We start from the raw sequence: 21109 nt of genomic DNA on the forward strand, positions 1-21109 counted from the left end.
GGAGAATGGGTATTGGAGTAGCCACCAGGAGCACAGGACAGATATCGCAAGTCAGAAATGTAGAAACAGTTTTCTAAGGCCAGAGATTCCAGCTTTGGCTCTTTCTTCAGCAGCAAGGATTCTGGGTTTGCTTTGCTCAGCTGCCTTTCTCCAACCCTGCATGTGTGGTGGGAGGACAGGAAGAAATGACAAGGCAGAGAATGATACAGGAGCTATCAACCATCCTCAGAGAGAAATCCTTTTAACCACAATATAATGCTCAAGGGAGCTCTTTTTGGGTTCAAGCTCTAAATGTAATGTTTTGAGCTCAAAATCCTCCATAGGAAACTAAACCAAGGACCAGGAAATTTATGGTAAAACATCCTCAGCATCAGTAGACTTTGACAGAAAGCATGACGCAGTGATGACAGCAAGTTTAAAAAGTGATTGTTCATCACAGAACAATAGTGAGTATCTGAGGTGTATTTAATACAGAATCTTAATCCTCATGTGTGCCATCTATTTCTACCACAAGTTCTTCCAGGCATTTTTGTCTTAGGAGACCTGCATTGTTTTTTAATGAGTTTGTCCTGCACCCACAATGCTTGATCTCAAGGTGGGGAGGAAAAGCAAAAACACAGGGAAGGTACAGTCTCATAACCAAAATGGTGCATAGAAAACAAAATGGATTTTCTAATGTAATATTCACTGAATCGTGGAGAGTGATGAGTAAAACCTACAGCACATGCAGCCACTGAGAGGAGGCGGTGGTGTAGTAAATGGGAATCTGAGTAATTTCTGGATTAATGCTGTAACACAGTGCCAGGGGACATTGTGTTGCTGGAGATATCATTATTTCTCCAAGATGTTTTGTCATCTATATCACACATTACATTCAAGAAGATGACAATGTCCCTATTCCAAAGAGGACAAAATCAAAAGGCTGGATTGCAACTTGACCCCAGGGGGGAATGAGAGGGAATAAAATATATCTGGTGCATCTTTGAGCAGAATTCGCTTTAAGCACAGGGGTGGGGGAGTTGAGAGGGCATCTCCCCAGTGCCCACTTCAGCAGCTGAGCAGAGAGACATGAGGAAGGCTCTGCTCTCCTCTTCCACGTGCCAGATTGTGCATAAGGATTACAGGACTCATAATCTGCTTATGTTTTTAAAGCAGGGAAGGCAGATTTGTTGTTGTATTGATAAACTGTATGCAGAGGTACAGAAGTTCTTCCACATCTCCTCATATGTGTACATATGTATTCTAGCCAGACCCTGTTTAGAAAGTGACAGTAACAAGAAATTATAGAATACCAATAAAAGACAAGGAAAGACCACAGTCCTGCCTGCTGTAAGAACTCATGAAGCTTTCCCTAAGATGCAGCACATAAGACATGATGTTTGACTTAAATTTCTGATTAAATAAATACATTCTGCCTACCTAAAATTCATCTCTTGTTTTGATTTGACGAGTGCATCACGCTTGGTTTCTATTTAGTGCAATGAAAAAGATTCTATTAAAACAGAATTTGTATGTGGTAAAATTCAGTTGAGAAATACTGTGGTGTACATATGTCTCCCTGGTTTCCAACAAGAACCCTGTGGCTTTCCCCCATGGCCTGACTCTCCTGCAGAACACTGTCACTATAATCCTTCCTGGCTCTTCCAGCCTGAAATGCTGCTACTCTTTCCCCAGCCGCAGCAGCTCACCCTGGGAGCTCCACTGACAGCTCACTGCAAAGCATTTGGGAAAAACACCCAAGTGGGGTGGCAATTTATCCCAAAGAGTTAACATGCAGCCTTAACTTGATTGTTAGCATCTCACCAGTACAAAGCAAGGCAGATAACCACACCATTTATAACTCTCTAAGAAATTGCTACCCTAGATAATCCATTCACATGCTTTTGTCTAAAAATGATCCCAAGCCACGTTCTGAAGTTATTATGGACCATCTACTTTCTGACATCAACAAAAATCAGACACAATGTGAATGGAAAGAAGGGCCAGCACTGTGCCAATTACCACAGCAAGCAGAAAAATATCTTTTCCAGTCAAAACCTAAGGGTCTTTTAAGTAGTTATTTAAATTGTGTACAGAGATAATGTGAGCAGGGGCTTGGACTAATGACTGTATAGACTGGTGATCCCCAACCTCTTCTGACCCTGGACAATAACTCGCTCAGCATTAAGCACTGTGGTTAGCATTGTACTTTACCCTCCCTAATGGCTTTCAGCTTTAACTTTTTAATTTCCTGTAGGTCTCAGCAGTATGAGAAGGTCTCCCAAGCTTTTTGTTGCTCACTAACCCGTGAGCCAGGGACCAGGGACTCATGAGTGAGGGGTGGTGGATGAAGTATTATCTGACTTGGTTGCTGATTTCCCTGCTTGTGACGGGGTGGGATATACAGCCTTGCAAACCTCTTTTACGTGGGCTTCTCTTACTGTAGAAACAAAGCTAATACCTGCGACTCCGCTTACAGGTGTGCGTACACACACACATACCCTCCATCAACAAAATGATGTGTCCTCAAAACATCTGAGTTATTTTCACTTATTTAAATCCAACAGCATTGTCACGGTGAGCGATGGGATGGAAAAGAAAGAAGTTCCTGATGTAGGTGGCAGCGGGAGGGGATGACAGCTTGCTCTGGAGCCGCACAGGCCTGTGTCTAGCTCCATGGCTGCCCCTAAGCCCCCGTATAGATAATATAATAATAATTATTACTAACAACAACAATGGGTGTTTACAGACGTTCCCTCTTCCCCACAGCTCCAGGAGAGATCTCCCTCCCCTCTACAAATAAAATTAGCGATGAATTAATTAACAAGGCAGGGATCTCAGGCGGGAGGGCCCCGGAGCCCAGCTCCCCGTTATCCCGGTGCACCCCGGCCTCTCCCCGCCCTCCGCGGTGCTCGGTGCCCTCGGCAGCGCCGGTCCCCGGTGCCCGGGCGCGGCGCGGCGCGGCGGGGAAGGGGAGGGGATGCTGCGGTGGGGAGGGGGCGAACCCTGCCCTCTGCCCTCTGACCGCCGCCGCCGCCGCTGGCAGCATGGGGAAGGCGGAAGCGGCAGAGCCGGCCCGTCAGGCCGGGCGGCGGCGGCGGGGGGAGAGCGCGGCGAGAGGCTGAGGCGGGCGGCAGGCAGGGAGGGACGGAGGGAGGGCAGCGCCGTGACGGCCGCGGCAGCCCGGCCCGACACCCCCGCGGGGAGCGGGGCGGCGGCGAGCCCCAGCCCCGCGCTGCCCGCCGCCCGCAGGCTCCGAGCCGGGAGGGGCCGCCGGAGGCCGCAACGGGCCGGGCCGCGCTGAGGGGACCGCGGCGCAACGGGCCGGGCGGAGGAAGGGCCCTGCCCCGGGGGATGCGCTGGGAGCGGCGGGGAACAGGGCCGGCGGCAGCGGGGAGGGAGCGGGGGAAAGGAGAGCAATAGTGTCGGTGCCGCGGGGGACATGGAGTCGCAGGTAGGGCTGCGTGGGGAGGGGGGGACGTGAGGACCGGTCGGCCGGGAGCGCTGCGGGAAGGACCACGCTGAGCCCCTGACAGGTGTCTCGCCACGCGTAAGTGCCCTTAACGCAGCAACTTGAAGACTTAAGAGACTTTGTGCTTGTTATTGCTGCTGCTGCGATCGTCAGAGATGATGTTGGCAGAGCAAGCCCAGAAGTGGTTCCCAACTCACGTGCAAGTTACGGTCCTTCAAGCCAAAGGTCTGAAGCCAAAAGGTAAAAATGGCAGCAACGATGCCTACACCATCATACAGCTGGGCAAGGAGAAGTACTCCACCTCGGTGGCTGAGAAGACCCTGGATCCCGTATGGAAGGAGGAGGCCTCCTTCGAGCTCCCTGGATTACTCATGCAGGAGAATCCAGAAAAATACATCCTGTACCTGATTGTCATGCACAGGTCGCTGGTGGGGCTGGACAAGTTTTTGGGACAGGTGTCCATCAGTCTGAATGATATATTTGAAGACAAGCAAAGACGGAAAACAGAGTAAGTGATGGTTGGGTTTTTTCCATTATAATTTGTATTCCTTGTACACTTGGGGAGGATGGGAAATAGTAGCCCTACGTGGCAGCGTGCTTTGAAATGAAATTGGCATGTTTCTCTCTTCTGTGGGGTGTTCAAAGCCCCTAAAGTTATGTTATGTTATATACAGTTACGCCATTGTGGCCTGACCTCTTCTAGAGAGTTTACTGTAATCACAGTGGTTGCCCTGCACAGGGAAGAACTGTCAATAACATTAACATTTTTTGACAGTTCTGTGTGCGACGTGAACTCATTACAGTCTGTTTTTCTAAAGGTTTTGCTTTGTTTTGCTCAGGGCCATATCCCCAATCAACTGCTGCCTCAGTTTGAACCATGTATGAGACTTAGACTCCCTCGAAGCCTGATTTCATTCTCTTTAAAAATGTTTTCCTTCATTTGCTGCTACCAAACGTCTTTAAGTATTCTATATTTATGTTTTAGTGGTCAATGAACTGTGACGTAATGGTGGCTTACCCCAGCAGCACAGTGCGTGAGCCTCATTAGTCCTAGGCCACAATCCTGCAGGCTGTTCTGTACTGCAGGCCTCAACAGGGAAGGCTGAAGGGAAATTTGTGCTGTTGCAGTTGCTTCCATCATTGCCTACATAAGCCTTTGTCAAATAAAATTGCTGTTTGCCAGCAAATTCTTGACACTGGAATGCAAAAAAAGGAAAAAAAAAGCCCCACCATAAGCATCACAGCAGTTTATTAATAAGCATCACAGCAGTTTATTAGGTTGAACTGTAAACATGTCTAAAACATAACTAACTCTGGGTTTTGTAACTAAATGGGTAAAATTGCCATATTTTCTTGTTAAGACATGGTTGCAGAAAGATGTCTGGTACCAGTGTAATTTATCCTTCAACGTGCATCGGAATAAACCGTCGGTGTAAAGGTATTGCAGGCATGCCTGTGACTGTGTGATTTGTGTTTGTTTTAGCTATGCTTATCCCACAGAAGCAGTCCAAGAGCATCATGGAGAACTGCAAGCTAGGAATGCGTAGGCAGTGACGTATGAGCATGGGCGCATCTTTTTGCAGTGGTTAAAAGTTCCTGCCCCAGGTGCCTTTCCTCCTCTAGTGTCTCTTAGGTAGAGTAGAAAGGCCCGAACCCCAGCTGTTAATTAAAGTCTTGTATTTCTTCTATTAGTGATGGTGGGTCTATAGTGAGATGCTGGACTTTGATTGAAACATGAATAAACTGACTGATTGCCTGTCACTGGCTGTGGTGGGGAGGCCTGAACCTCCAGCAGGGTCTTGAGCAGTTGGAGATGGATGAAACAGCACCACCAGCCAGGTCCTGTTGGTCAGGCAACTGTTTCTGCAGAAACCATCTCAAAACCTGGTCCTGCATATGCGTGGTGGCAGAGGTTGAAGTAGCAATAAGGACAAGTCAAAGCTGTCTTTGCCCTGGTGTTGGGTTTTATTTTGTTGACTAAATTCTTAGCAAAGCAGTATGTTCACTAACCATATAATAGGAAAGAACATGTCTGTGCAGAATCTCTTGTGGGTTCATGAGCTAAAGTACTATACGTTTTAATTGCTTATCTTTTTAAGGACAAACCAGTTATGTTTATGCAATACATGGTGAATGCCTGTAGCCTTAGGGTCTGAATTTCTATTTACACTTGATTCAAGAAGTTTCAGTGCTCTTCAGACATGCATCTTAAAATATTCCTTAATCATCAGTTGTAATTATCTTACCAGTCAGTAGGCAACTGCCTTAGTTTAAACACCTACAGGAAAAAAAAAAAGTGAATGAATGAAGCTGGAGGAAAATATGTAAATTATTCATGTATTACTGTGAGTAACAAAATCTCTTTTCTCTTTGAGGAACCATATGCACAAATATTAGCAAAAGTAGTATTGGAGTCTTAACAAAAATACTGCAAAAACCTGAGAGTTGGGTAATTAACATAGTCCTGGTGCTAGTTAAATAAACAGGCATGTCTCTTCAGTATTTTTATATGAAGTGGCACTTCATATAAAGGCTTTGTGGGGGTTCTTTATTTTTTCATTTCTTTCTCTGAAGTGCGAGAGGAGCTCATGCTATGTGAACGTGCGCTGCGCTTTGCCTGCGAGCTGCATTGCGGAAGATGGAGCCTACGGGGAAATTCTGACAAGCAGCCTAAGTCCTGTTTTCAGAAGTTATTGAGCATTTAAGATTGTAGATCTTCTTAAAAGTGGATGGGTGTTAGGCTTCTAAAGCCGAACAGCCGTACTTGTAAAAGACTTCAGTAAGTGTAAAAGTAGGCTAGGCGGTTAGTGGGATTTTTGCAGCACATACTTCAGTATTAATGCCGACTCAAATTCCTATGAGATGGGAGCCTCTGAAAGACCACTTTTCTTGTCGGGGTCTTTAGGTGCTTGGAAACCTGGAAAATCTCCTTTTAGAAACGCTCTTTTGAAAAAATAATTCATAGTCCTTACCTGTTTGGATGTTTTGGAAAAGGTCTCCTGGTTGCCTATGTGTTTGTCTTCATGCAATGCGGGTGTGCTGTTGCTGTCTCCTTTAAGCATTAGTTGGAGATGCGGATGTGATATTTGTCCGTGCATGTGGGAGGAGAGCAAACTTTCAAGAGTAGATTTGCAAATGTGATCTCAAACAAAACATTCTTTCTTTTGTACCTTTTATTCAATCCTTTTTGATACAAAAAATTCCTAGTCCTGTGTTGCCAGTAAAATCAGAGTAATATATTTGGACCCAAAGACCTAGCTGTGACTGTGGTGTGGGAACTGAGACACGCAGTGCCTTTCAAGACTAAGTCCAATGTCTTTGTTACCAAAGCATTCTGATGGTTGAAAGCTATATTCATTGTTTCAGAAACACTAATCTGTTTTATTAAGCAATGTTTTTACTTTCAAATATGTTCAACAGGCTTGTGGTGTTATTAAATCCAGAGTTATTTTCTTATGTTGATGTAACCTTAACATTTCTTGCTTTGTTTGGGGATGAATGAGATCCAGTTATTTGATGAAGTGTCTATTGGTAATATTTCTACTTTTTAATATATTTAATAGCTTCCTCTTTCCAACACAGCTGTACATATGGTGCTGTAAGAGACAGGCTCAAGAGTCACCAGGGTATTGCAAAAAAGATATTTAATATTCTGCACAATGCTGAACCCTGTCAGCAATTCCCTAGTGCTTTTTTAGTGAGGAGGTATGAGAAGTGAAGGCTACCAGCTGATTTTGAATTCCTAGGAAGACCGTGGACTGCGAGACATTCAGCACTTTGTATATATAGATATATATTATTTAATATTTTAAAATTAAAAGGAATTTCAAAATTCACTGCAGCTTCAGAAACATTATGTTAGGGAAAAGTAATCCTTATTTTCTGTACAGCTTATGTAGATCCTCCCATCTCAAGGAAAATACTTTGCAGTAAAGTTTTCAGGCGGAGGCCTCGTGATAGGATTTGCATGTCTTGTGTTCTGTTAAACTTGCTCCGGCACAAGACTTAGTGAAACAAAGCAGTGTATTTGCTATAATTTGATAGTGAAGTTTTTCTACTCACCATCCCTCAATGTCCTTTCTCTTTCTTTTTTGAAACTGATGATTTTTTTAATTCTTAAAAGTGAAAATTCCTGGAGCAGCTCGATCCAGATGTGGCTCAGATGGTCCCTTACTAGGTCTCTTCCAGAGACTTCAGCCAACGCTTTTGCAGGATCCTATTTCAGTTTCTTTCCATCTTGGTGCAAAAATGCCCATCACACTGTATTAGCCTTATAAATTTGTGTCTCTTCATCTCTGCTGTAGTTGAAAATAGACGGGCTCTTTTTACTTCTGCTCTTTTCTCAAGTTGAAAAGTAGGCTCCAGATGCTGAGAGATTTTACTGATTTTTTTTTTTAACAGTTCAAAAAGCTTGGGCGATACTGCTTTATTATCTGAGATTTCTGACATGGTTTTAATATTTTACAGGAAAATCGTGCGGGGTTTTTTAATTCATCCTGAGAAATACATGAACTTTTTTTTTCGCCTGCTGTTGCAGAATAAATATAGCTCTTTTGCTCTTGCAGTTTTGATGCAAATGATGATCAGTGACTGTGTTGTATATATATGGTTTTGTAATAATTTTAATTCAGTTATTCGTAGTTGCCTTAATACTGCTTATGATCTAACAATGCATAGCATCAAAACAAATTTATGAATTATCATAGAATAAAAAATACTCATGTATTGAGATGTCTTAATTGAGTATTTTTCAGTAGTTTTTCTTAATGAACGTGCTTAGGCTATTTTTTTTCTCCCATGTGCTAAATAAACAGCAATCGAAGAACAAATCTCCATTAACTTTTCCTATGATGTTACTTAATTTCCCTAGCATTTGCTTCGTCGTCGTTGTTTTCTAATTCCACTCTCTTCATTGCCCATTCCATTATTAGCTTTCCTGGAAAGCTACTTTTATTGTACGTTCAGCTGATTTAAGATGCAACACTTGCATGAAATGTTATAAATGTGAGGAAGGCAGGCGATGGTAGAGTTGTTATTTCTTACAGAAACTTTGTTGAGGGAGACGTCCTTTATTTGTGTCTCAATTCCCCTTCTCCATGTTTTCTGTAAAGTCGCAACAACACTCCCCTTCCCCAGCAGTGCTGTAAAAAATACTTATTTGTGCACATTACAGCTAAGGAATCTTGGCCTTATTTAAGATACTTCTCTGCTTACATTGATCATATAAATAGTCAAAGCCAGCTTCTGAGCAAACAGACAAACAAACAGATTTAATGGTTGACCATGATCAATAGCCCTGTCTTTTAAGCACTTACTCTTTAGTGCTGCTGGGCTTCCTGGAACATATGAGAAATAATGTGAATTCCTTATTGGCACCCTCCCTCGTGGGCATGGACAGATCTCCCTTGGACTGCCTCTGCTCTGTCCGCTCATCTGTAGCAGCATAAAGCAACGGGTGGCTTCAAATACAACTTCAATTATGAACAAGCAAATAGCTAGTAACTAGTATGTCATGGGTTCAGGCTTTGTTAATGAATAGTGCCTTGAAAAAAAAAAAAAATTCTACAAAGCATAAGACTTTATTATTGACTATTTTCGAGTCTTTACTTTAAACCAGAAAAACGTATTGTAGGTGATAAAATTCAGTGATAATGGAAATGGAAGACTGTGACAGAAATTATCAAAATGCTGCGGTTTAAGTAAGAGAAAAAAAATCATTTTGCTCTAGTCAAAAGTGGGGAAGAGTGGTAAGTGAAAAGTTTGCTAAAGGCATAGAAATAATGAGCAGTGTGGAGGATCCATATGTATTTGTGCTGTTGCTTTCTTGGTACCACTCAGTAAATTTAAGAACAAATGAAAGTAGTGAGGAACAGAAGACAAAGAGGCTTGGGCAGGGAACAGAAAGTTGCGCCCAGTTGTAGCTTTACAGGATTATAGCTGTATTTCCAAATTATCTAGTAACATTCCCAACATTTACATTTCGACAACAAATGCAAGCACATCCTCTGAATAAGTCATAATTCTGAGTCAGAGTCTGAGTGCCATCTGGACTGAGATACTTCTCCGTTTTCTGTGTGCACACATGCTTGCACACAAACTCAACTGAAATAACTGGCCTTAATTCTCATACTTTCAGTTACTTTGTTTCTAAAATAAAAGTATTCGCACACAGTCTTTAGCCAAAATAATAAGTAAACTAAGATCACTTTAATTACTTTGATTCCAGTTGATGTTAGCTCACCCCTTAGTGAGGGTGGTATGATATGTGTCAGTTCCCATATGTTTTTTGGTGTCACAATGTCACTCTGTAGTATTTATTTTTAAACTCTTCTTTGTACCTCTCATTTCAGTTGGCTTCCAGAAAGTAATAGTATTCATCTTGGTGAATGTAATCACTTACTTTAATAAAGAATCTGTTTTCTTCTTCATTTCCCCTCATACACGATGTAGTCTGTGCTCAGCCCCTTGCCATAATTTTCCTCCTTACTGACTGGTTGGGACAGTCTGTTGGTGGGGTATTTGAATGATTTATAGAAAACATACTTATGCATTTTTCACAGTGCATTTGCTGCTAATGAAAATGTTAATTCTGGGCTTTGGATGTTGTTTTTTAGCCATTAGCTGTGGACATGTAAAGTTAGTGGGATTTTGTGAAGCAAGTTTCTTTGGTGTATCTAGCTTGAATGTAGAAACCTAAAGTGGTGGAGTACATCTTTCCTATGACACCTGATGGACAGGTTCTGTTGTTTGGATTTTGATGGTCATTTATAGGGGTGGTTTTAGCAGTACCTGCTAGTGTAGAAAATTGTCCTTGTCACTGCGTAGCAGATTAGGATGCTGATTGTACCTGTAAAATCAAGGTTAGAAGCCTCATGGATGCTGTGATGATATTGTGGCTTTTTCCAGAATTCCTTAGGCAATATGTGAATTAAAATCAGGAATTTACAAAAATTGTGGGGTTCAGTCTAATAATTTCAGCAAAGTAAAATTAGATCAGCTCAGTAGGTGTTTACTGGTAGAGTCAGAGTGGCGTATTTGAGAAGCAGCAAAATGAATGGGGAAAATTCCTTCAATACTTTCCATCTTCGGTGCTGACAAGAAGACAGAGTTAGAAGGACATTTGTCATGGCCAGGTGGAATGTGCAGGCCAGAAAACTTCTAATTCCTGTTGAAATTGGTAGACAAGTATACCAGTGGTTTTGGAGGCTGTTAAAAGTTTTAAGTACATAATTAAAATGTAATTAAAATCACATAGTGTTTTTTCTTACCTGTAGTGTTACTATTTTTCTTACACATAGTGTCAGTCTGTCCTGCTCACTGTTAAATAGTGAGCAGAATAGGTTGAGTGATGCTTTTTCAAAGGAGAGGGCTAGGACTTGGAACTCTCAAATTGCATGGCAGATTTGGAGGATAAGACACATCAACATCAGTTTCTTTCTATTACAAGTGAAACAAGATGCTGGTTTCAAAATACTTGTTGAATGCAGGATGAAGGTGCAGTGAGAATAGTACAGACAAGCAAAGGTGAGTCGGAAAACCAAGTTAATGGCAAAAAAATGAAATCAGAAGTTGAAGACATTGTGATGAAAATATAAGTCTGTTTGTAGATTGCTAGCTATGTGGATGGAATAGGCAGGCCAGAATTTTGTATCTTACTCATTTATAGTAACTTTTTTCAGTTTCCACCTTCACTTTTCCTGTCAATCTTTACTAAGGTAAAAGGTTCACAACTGCTAATACTACACAATTTACTTTAATAGTATGCAGAAGATGGTTATTGTCTTTCTTAGAATTAAGGGAGTTTGGTTTTTCCACCCCTAATTGTAGGTATGGCCAAAATGGAGTAATTTTGTTCTGGTTAGAAAATAACCACGTTTCTTCAGATACGGGTTTTGTTTTCCAGGGCTGACTGGTCGGCAGGATTTTCCCTATTCAGCCTTGAATGTTGATCTTCTTTTACATGTTCAAAAAACTTGTCAGCATACAGAGTGGTAATTTATGTAATACTTACAAAATAAGAATTATCAGGAACCTGTGCAAGACAGGGAAAGCCCATTAGCTCACTCAGAACAGATGAGAAAAAGAAGCAAAGGTTGTTCTGATGGAAACCATAGGGTAAAAGTCGAAATTAGAGGGTGTATGGAGGACGTTGTCCTACAGAACATTTGAAGGTGAGAGCAAGAAGTATCAATGTCATTCAGGAGGCAATAGGGCTTCCTTTGAAGTTGGGAAAATTTGCCAGACTTTGTACAAGGTCTGTTTAAATAAAGACTGTCTGCAAGACTGGATGTAATATTTGGTTATTAAATAAGAGGGCATCTGCTCTCATAAAAGCCACCCTGTTTTGTTCGTGTATGTTATTGGCTATTTTCCTACTTTGTACAGGCTTTCTATAGAATAAGCTCATGGCAGCCTGACAAATGGAGCATTTATTGTGGCTAAAAGTACTGTAAACAAAACCAAAATAGCAAGTTTTATTGGCTTTTATAATACATTACAATTTTTTAAATTGGCAGTGGTAGAGTGGAATTCAGTATTTTAGGACCCAAATGTTGTTATCGGAAAACAGTGGACTTCATTTTCCAGTTCTTTTTTTCTATTACATACAGTGCTGTTTTTCTTATTTGTTGCTCACGCCCATGTGTTGTAGAAACAGATTCTAATAAGAACCATTTACGGACTCGGTTGCTCATTCACGTGCAGCTCCACACAAATGCATTGCCTGCATTTGCTCTCATCTGTTTTAAGAAAGTAATTATTTGCCTTTGAATTTGAAGAAAATCGTGATTTGAGTCTGCTTCTCATATTGTCCTGTTATGAGCTGAAGCATATGGAACCTTCATTATAACTAAAACAAGATAAACTCTCCAAGGTAACAAAGAAACCTCCTTGAAATGCCTAAGAAAATGAAATATCTGTCTTCTATACAAAGATTTGATCCGGCGCTCATTATTCAAGTAGGAATTCCACTGAAGTCCAGAGGAATTTTGCTGGAGTAAAGAGTTTATGATTAAATTCTGTTGGAATCAGTAGTAGTGTTGAACCTGGTCCCAGCAGGTAAGAGGTCCAGTCCCTTATGCCATTCTGTTATCTTCTAGGTAAGGAGAGTTTCTTTGTTTCCCCAGCTGAACTTACTTTTAGTGTCAAGTTCATCACAGTCTGCTTTGAAAACAAATGTACAAGCTGCAAAGGCTTGTATTAGTTGTGTGCTGGAATTGTCTCCTTCAGACCTGGTGGATGTCAAAGTAGTACGCAGAGGTATGCCAGCAGCAGGTGAGTACTGGTAGTGGCACAAAGTGGTTGTTGATTCATGATAAGAATGTCAATCATTGAATTAAGTTTTAAAAGAAAAGGCTTTCTTCTACACAGCAAAGGCTTAAGAATCTGTGTCACTAGATTGTTCTCAGACAATTTAGTGAGTGTCATTCATCAATTTAAGTTATTGGTAATTCCTAAATAAAAATATATTAAAATGCATCAGTCTCATCAGAGGTACAGTATTAATGTTTGGGACCTGTGAGGGGAGGTAAAGAGAGAGAAAGGGAATATGTTTTCTCATAGTGTAGGCTGAGCCATTAAACTTGAATGTCATTGAGTTCCTCTCTGCCTGTTAAGCCTCTTAAAACACTCATAAACCTTGTTTATGCTTACGTTTCATGTCTGTCTAAGGAATCATGGGGAGGACTTTCTCACTTTCAGGGTGGGTTTTGGTTTGGGTTTTTTTTTCCTGCACAGGCAAGATCTGTCTGAGCGAGGGCTTGCTCATTATGGCTGTGTATTGTTTTTATTTTTATAGCAAATATATGAACATCTTTCAAAGGAAAGTGTTAAAGAAAGTAGGCTATCTTGTCTTCCAGTTTTTGTGATATTATGTATTATATATCACAAAAAAGATTTCCCCTGGGTTCTATTGTATGCATTTTCTGTAACAACTCTATAGATGACTTAAAGTGTTTCTGGAATCAGTTACCAAGAAGGGAAACATTATTAACCAAAAAGAAAAGCAATCCATCTATCTTCGGACACGTAACATATTTCAGGTTTTGTATTTAACTTAAAATATATAAATGAAGTTACCTCACAACAGAAGAAAAGCTTTCTTCCTGAAAGTTTAATTGTCCTCCTACCAATTTGGCCTTCTGGATCTACTGGTCTGGATTCACGTTGTCCACTGCCAGGACAGAGTTGATCTGCTTTAGTATGGGATAAAAAAACCCTTTTGGACATCACAAAGCAACAAAAAAAAGTCCTAATACTCTTTATTGTTTTGTTACTTCTTTGATGGGTCACTCGGAGAAGTATTTTCTCAGAAAATAGTATCTCTGCCTGAAAATTCGATTTCAGCTGTCACCTTTAAAAATATTTATGAAATCTGAAAGGAAATTGAGGGTTATTTTTCTCCTTTCCTGCCCTTGTTTTCTATATTTGGCAGTATTGAATAATGTATGTGTAACTGCATAATCAATTTTGCATCTGTGCTGATAGGCAATTTCATTTCTTAGTCTCCAGTTCAAAAGTTACTTCATCGTGATAGTGCACTGCTGCATTAGTATGAGTTCATGAATTTCTCCTGACTTGGGTTTAGAGCATTTCTTTGGAGCTGGCACATCTGAAATATGCCTTTGTGCCTTTTTCAAAATAGAGGAAGGCTTTTGATGATGGGTGTGGAGAAGGGATTGTTGGTCATTCATGTAGGTGAAGCTGTGGAAGGAAGATTGAGCCGTAATTCTGCAGATGCTTCCATGGGACAATGCAGCACAATAGGGAATGAATAAGACAGTGGGATAATCAATGAAGCCTTTGTTGGACCTGGCAAAGAAACACACTTGGCTTTTTGAAACAGATGATTATACCTTTGATCTCTTTTTGAGAACTGTTCTTTTTTTGTCATGGTTCCAAAGCCTGACGTTAATGACCTGCAAAAGAAGGGATGGCTGCTGGATATACCTATGTGCTCACTGTTCTGCCACTGGTGCTAGTAAAGCTGCCTCAACATCAGCAGGGGTTGCAGGTGCAGAACCAAAATGGTAATTGTCTGTCCAGGAGTCTCAGATATTTCACTGCTAGTGTTGGTACAGTTGAAATAAATCTTATCCAGTGTTTAGAAGGAAGGGACAGAGGGGAAAAATGTTTCCTAGCGTATAAACCTAAGCAAAATCAGAGGAAAAAAGGTTACTAGATGAAATATTTGCCATGCAGTATACATGCAGGTAATAAACATCCCTGCTAAATAAAGGCCACTTGAAAAATATAAAGTGTTCTTTTAAATAGCAAAATGAAATTTATTTGTATTTATAATTAACCTGAGATGCAGTTCTCCTTCATAAGCAGATGTGATCCCATTGGCTGTGATGAAGCTTAGTAAGCTTCCGCAGAGTTAGTTTTGGTTCTCGAACCAGATGAACTCTGGAAAGAGCTTCGTGCTTGCTTACATATTGAATTTTTTTCTTCAAAAACAAATATAGGCAAAAAAGTTTTTCAGTACAGGGATGTTTTAATTTTTGCTATGGAATTTGATTTTCATAATTTCAGTGATATTCCCCAGATATGTTAATAAACTAACCAGAAAATACAACTTAACTTGCTGTTTCTCTCCTTTAAGGTGGTTTCATCTGGAGTCCAGACAAGGGAAGAGAACTAAAGACAGAGGAGAAATAAAAGTCAATATTCAGTTTATGAGGAATAACATGACAGCGAGTATGTTTGATTTGTCAATGAAGGACAAAACCAAATCCCCTTTTGCTAAACTAAAAGACAAAATGAAAGGTCGAAAAAACGATGGGACATTTTCAGACACATCCTCTGCAATCATCCCAAGTACTCACATACCTGATGCAAATGTAGGGGTATGTAGTGGTGAAGTACAAATGAAATCAAAACCAAAAAAACCTTTCCTGTTGGGCCCTCAGCGGTTATCCTCAGCTCATTCAATGTCAGATTTAACAGGATCTCATGTCTCCTCAGAAAAAATGAAATCCAGCACAGTTGGCTACTCTCATCTTTTTAGGCGTCAGCTGGAGTCTTTTGGTTCGGTTGATGAAGGTGGTAAGTATCATGGCCATTATAATTACAGTCCACTGCTATTAGAGCATTCAGAAGTCTGTTTCTTTAGTTTATGAAGCAATTACAAGGCCAGAAAGTTAAGTATTATTGCTAGCCTTTTATTTTCACTTCCATTAGTTAGTGGTAACTCGTAATTGCTGTTTCTGAACATAAAAGATAACAAAGTGGTCATAATATATAGTAATTTAGCATTTTTCTTCTTAATTTCCTCACTTAAGAGTATATTGTACTGAAGCATTACATTCTAGAGGGAACTCTAGGCAAAATAGCATCTTGTCAAAAATAAAAATCTGTTTCAAAAGTTTAAACCTATCACTGAAGTTTTAAGCCTGATTTATACAAAGAACTGAAAATACTTTGCATTGTTCAAAGTTACTGGTGCTTTCTGGAATGCCACACTCTAGTCATAGCTATCTTCCTTTAGAACTTAGTTTACACACAGGAAACAAAACATTGCTGTAGTGCTTATCCATAATCAATTTCAAAGTTTCTAGACCTGAGCTAAAATGGGTTCTCTAAGCTATATTGTAGTGTCTCATTGATAATATACTAATGACAGATTTTTTTTGCAGGGAGTCTGAAATCTCCACATAGAAGGACATTAAGTGTTGACACCTCTAAAATGAACCAGCTTGGCAGCACAGCTGATGAAACTGCACTTGAAGCACAAAATGACCCATTCACCAATGTAAGTGCTTCGTTACCCCAAAAATTTGCTACACTGCCAAGACAGAAGAACCCGTTTGAAGAAAGCCCAGCAACATGGGATCAAAACATAAACCTGTTTTCCAAACCTGTCGACATCAGAAAAGAAATTAAAAAAGAGAAAAAAGAGAAAGTTAGTCTGTTTGAAAGAGTGACTGGGAAAAAAGATAGCAGGAGGTCAGATAAACTGAGCAATGGGGGATCAGACAGTACTACGGACTTGAAATCACCTAGTGTGTTCGGTGAAACTCATCAGGAGAGTTTTGATTATGATTCAACTAATCCGTTTCTGACAAACTTCAAGCCTACAAGCATGTTGCCGTCTTCAAGGTAGGTTTTTGCTGTATTTTGATCTGATATCTTGAACATGTTATATAAATGAAAATGTGAAGTGTCAAGGAACACTATCTTAGTGCTTTAGAAACATTTATATCATTGCTTATCTGTTTCTCAGTAAAAGTTATGAACTTACGTAGTCGGATCTTTTCTTACTTCATTTTGAAGTTAACATTTACATTACTAATATATACTGTGAATGTTCTTGGGTACTTATGTTTGTGGAACACCTTGTTTGTCCTTCCTGAAAGTCTTCTGTTTTCACTGAACACTCATTGCTAATTATTACAGTGCCCTAAGTCAGGTTTTAAGAGGGAGAGGTTTCAGGGGAAAGATGAAACGGAATAAACAAAAGGGTGAAGAAAATGTGAGTAACGAAAACAAAATGGGTGCACCCATGGGCACTTATTATGCTTGAATTCATTTGGCTCCTTGTAGCTTTGCTGAGTTCCTGTGTATTCAAATCATTGCACAAGACAGCAGTTTATGTGTTAAACAGAGTGAACTAAGTTACCTGGGCTGTTAATAAACTTTCATTTAAATAATCTGTTTTAATCTTTGTTTGTCTACCAACAGTTTACTTGTTTTCCTTGGGGGGAAAAAGAATTGTATCCCATAGTTAGTTTCCTTTTGAGCTTTTGTTTGCTAGTCAGGGAAGATACATTGTCTCTGTCTCTCCCTATATATATGCACATATATATACACACACACACAAACACACCCCAAATAATACCGTTCCCAACAGATAAATGTTTAAGTTAATTATTTAACTATTATTCATTTGCATTTTTTTCTATATATTAATGCCAAAAATTAACAGTTGGGGTTTTTTTGTTTTTTAAGGTAATGATTCATTTCTATTTAATGGCTTAAATTTGGTAGAAATTGAATTCAAAATTCAAATGCTCCAAACTGGAATTTGAAAGCTGTGAAATAAATCACTGCTTTAAATGGTAAACATGGTTCTAACAAATCTGCCTTTTCCATGTCTATTAATTCCATAATTAATGAAACAGTAGTATTTTCTTTAAAACAAATGTTTCTTGTTAACTTGTTCTTTAAGATTTTAGAACAGATTGATCTTACTGTATCCCAGTTCAGTCTTATTCATAGGTTAGAATGCATGCACTCCTGATTTAAACTTACAATTGTTTTCTAAATAAAACTAATCATGGATAGGAATTAGATAAACTGAAATGGAACTACTATAGAAAAAATTCAGTTGCCAGAAGCTCATACAGACTTCAGTGAATTATCTTCTTAGCATCTTCTGTGAGTCAGGTTAGTTCCTAGTGTCTTAAATAAAGTGTTTACAGCCAGTCTAAGAATATTATTTACTTCATAAAGGTTTTCTCTAGATTAGAGTAAGGTTAGGATGTAGCTTGGTTTGTCAGAAGTTAAACTTCTGTTTGAATGAGCTCCTTTACAGAGGAATCATTTAAATAACAATTAAAATTACATGGCATTTATTTTTTTTCAATATAAAAATGTATTCAGGCAGATGCTAGATACAAGTAGTGAAATCTTTTGAAGCTCTTGAATGCAGCAGATCTTTATAAATATAAATTTTTTAATGGTAATCATGATGGGCTTTTTTCTCTTTATTTTGTAATTAAAAAAGCTCATCACAGTGCCCGTTCAGAAGGACTCTAGTCAATTGTCCCCCCTCTTTGTCTAAGTCTCTTTTACTAGTTCTTGACTTTTATGTAAACATAAACTTTTGATAAGACAAATAGATATTCTGTTGTTTTCAAAAAGCAAAAAAAATAAACATTTTGACCTTTTCTATAAGACAGCTGTTATGGGATAATATCTAGCATGTAATAAGTTCAGTTAGAAGCTCTCAGTTTTAATGTGCTCCTGTATTATGTTCTGTGAGAAACTTAGAACAAGTTCACTCTCTTTCAAATATATCTTGTACAATGATTTCCTTTTGAAGTAGAAACTAATAGAAAATGTGCATATTTAATAAGTTTACAGTTTAAGTTTACGTTTATCTGTGAAGGATTTGTTGAATAGAATCCGGTTGTAATTTTTCAAACCAGTAACACTGTGAAGAAAGAGTTGTATAAATCTGTGGGCACAAAATGAATGAAGTTCAGTAACAAATTCAGTATGCAGGAAACATACACAGGGAGTTCAGACTTTTGAGTTGTTTTCTATTTACTCAACATGCTATTAAGCTCTTTGGGATGGATGCCATTTCTGCAATTAAACCAGGCAGTATCTTTTTTTATCAAGGTGTATCCCAAATCAGTGTTCTGCTGTGAGTTTGTTTTGCACATGGATCTCCCAGTTAACTCCACTTGGCTAAGCCTTGCTTCAAGTGATGAAACAGTCCTGTGGCATGTGAACTGGATTGCTGTCTGATGAAACTCAGCTGGAAGATGTATTCCAAGAGCACCTTGTAGCAACAAAAGGACATTCAGTCCATGGGACCAGGCTAGAGATAGTGCAAAGTGGAATTAAAAACCCCGCAGCAACCTTCTTCTAGTGGGCAAAAACCTTACCAAACCATTTCCTTCCTGTGGACAGTGTGAAGGTCAGGTTCTTGGCACCAATGAGCCAATCTCTGCAAAGTTAATGGGAGTCTTTTCAGTGACTTTGGTGAGCTTTGAGTCAGGATCAAGTCCGTCCTAACTGAATGTGGTTATTGACCAGGCAGTAATGCCATGCAAGATAGGAGCTCACAACAGCATCAGTGGGTGAGTTACAGAACAGAGCTGCAGAATAGCCCTTCACCCAACCAGTCATTAAGTGCTAGCTAGCTGTATGCGGGCTCTGTCACTAATTACTCTTATTTACTAATTAAAAGAATGAAGGTAGATACATTTTCCACATTTTTTAGCTGCTGACACAGAAAATGTAGAAGTGGTTCAGCAACAGTTACAGGATTTTTTTTCTCCTAAAAGCAAGAAGTATCCCAGGGTTCTTTGAGAATTACTATTTATTATTACAATTATTTATTTTTGTTATTTCAAAAAGGTTTAAGAAGTATTTTGGGAAAGCAAAACAAAACCTGCCTGGTTTGTGTATACTTCTAGTTGTCAGGAAATCACGAAATATGTATCCCTAATTTCTATTAATCTCTGCTCTGGCGAAGGCTTGTTCTGTGGCTTTGGCTAAATCACTTAAGTTTCCCTGCTCCTGATTTGTAAAATGGGGATGGTATTTTGTTACCTCTTACAAATGTTGAGTGGATAAATGAGTATTTTTTAAGGGTTTTATAGATACGGTGTTACAGTATTACATAAGTGTTAAGATTCGGGGGGGTTTATTGTCTGGTATAGGTGTAATATAGATATTTATGAGCTGATTTCTTGACAACTTAAAAATGCTGCAGTCTCACAGTGAAACACGAAATGCTGTTTTTGCAAATATTACAAAACCTGCTCATTCCAGAGGATTTATATTATAAAGCCAATGAAGAATTCTTAAGCACACAATACGTCTAGTATTTTAAGCCAGCATTTACCAGTAATAGTTCTGTCTTCATACTTCTTAATCCACTCCTTTGAAACTTTGGCCTAATACTATCTTAAATTGCATTCATTCTTACAATGACTGCTATTGTCGTGGCTCTCAAGAGGTTAATTTGCAGGCAGAAGCCACGTGGATTTTGCATTGAACACAGTTAAAGAAATGGAGGGTTACTCCTGGAAAACAAAGATTGGGTTTTGTGCCACATCCAAACCCTGCGCATCCTCGCATCCTTGTCTCTCTGCAATTGTTTGCCTTTAGGAAAATACACTAGAGTCAGCTAATAAAGTGATGTGCAAATTTCTCAATTTACACCACTTGACAAGTGCTAAAAGAAAAACATCTTTAATTTTAACGTGTTATTAGGACCTTTTTAGAGAGATTGTACAAGTTATTAACAAGGTCCTCTGAGACAGGAGACGGGTAATTAACAAGACCTACAGAAAGAGAGTTTAGGTAATTAACAGGATCTTAGGCACTGGACACAGGGAAACAAATAGTCCAATATTTAAAGCTGACAGGTTGTTACTAGTCTGATCAAATTCCAGATCTGGGGAACTGAATTGATAGCTGGGAGTTTTCTAAGACTCATTATTTATATATATACACATATTTTATATATATATATACATATACGTATGTATATATCCACACATTACATATAAAATACATACACTTATGCACAGTGTGCGTCTGTATATATGAATATGTATACATAAAGAGAGATACACTAAAGAATCCTTTCAAAGTAGCACTTCCATGACCTAAGTATTGTTAAACTTAGAGAAAAGAAGGTAAAGGTTGTGCCTACATACTGGTTACACTTTATCTCACTTTCTGGCTATAGATACTTTACACATTCTAAGCAATATGGAAGATGGAATAGTGGAGGAGAAAGAAACATGTTTTATTAGGATTCATTATTGCAATTATGAATACTGTTTATTTTTATAAATTTTTTTGTCAATTGGATAAAAAAAAAAAAATTCTGTGTTGTTTTTACTGCTTCAGCCTTTTTAAAAAATTGCAACTCAAAAAAACCCCAACCAAAATCCCAAAGCAAAACCCAAACCA

The 21109-nt window shown here is 39.2% G+C and overlaps 1 protein-coding gene across 1 annotated transcript in view; it reads left to right on the plus strand.

The window, feature by feature from the left end:
* The first annotated feature begins 3475 nt into the window (after nt 1-3475).
* The window catches only part of RAB11FIP2 (RAB11 family interacting protein 2), a 29229-nt gene continuing 11595 nt past the window's right edge, over nt 3476-21109 (plus strand). The window contains exons 1-3 of the mRNA XM_057417250.1: nt 3476-3959; nt 15054-15496; nt 16087-16549. Of these exons, the coding sequence (XP_057273233.1) occupies nt 3607-3959; nt 15054-15496; nt 16087-16549 (1259 nt within the window). The 5' untranslated portion in view covers nt 3476-3606. The remainder of the gene's footprint in view (nt 3960-15053; nt 15497-16086; nt 16550-21109) is intronic.

This window comes from Pezoporus wallicus, unplaced genomic scaffold, assembly GCF_028554395.1.
Source record: "Pezoporus wallicus isolate ANWC-B61680 ecotype Strahan unplaced genomic scaffold, APGP_CSIRO_Pwel_v1 contig_8188, whole genome shotgun sequence".
In the NCBI taxonomy this organism is placed as follows: domain Eukaryota; kingdom Metazoa; phylum Chordata; class Aves; order Psittaciformes; family Psittacidae; genus Pezoporus; species Pezoporus wallicus.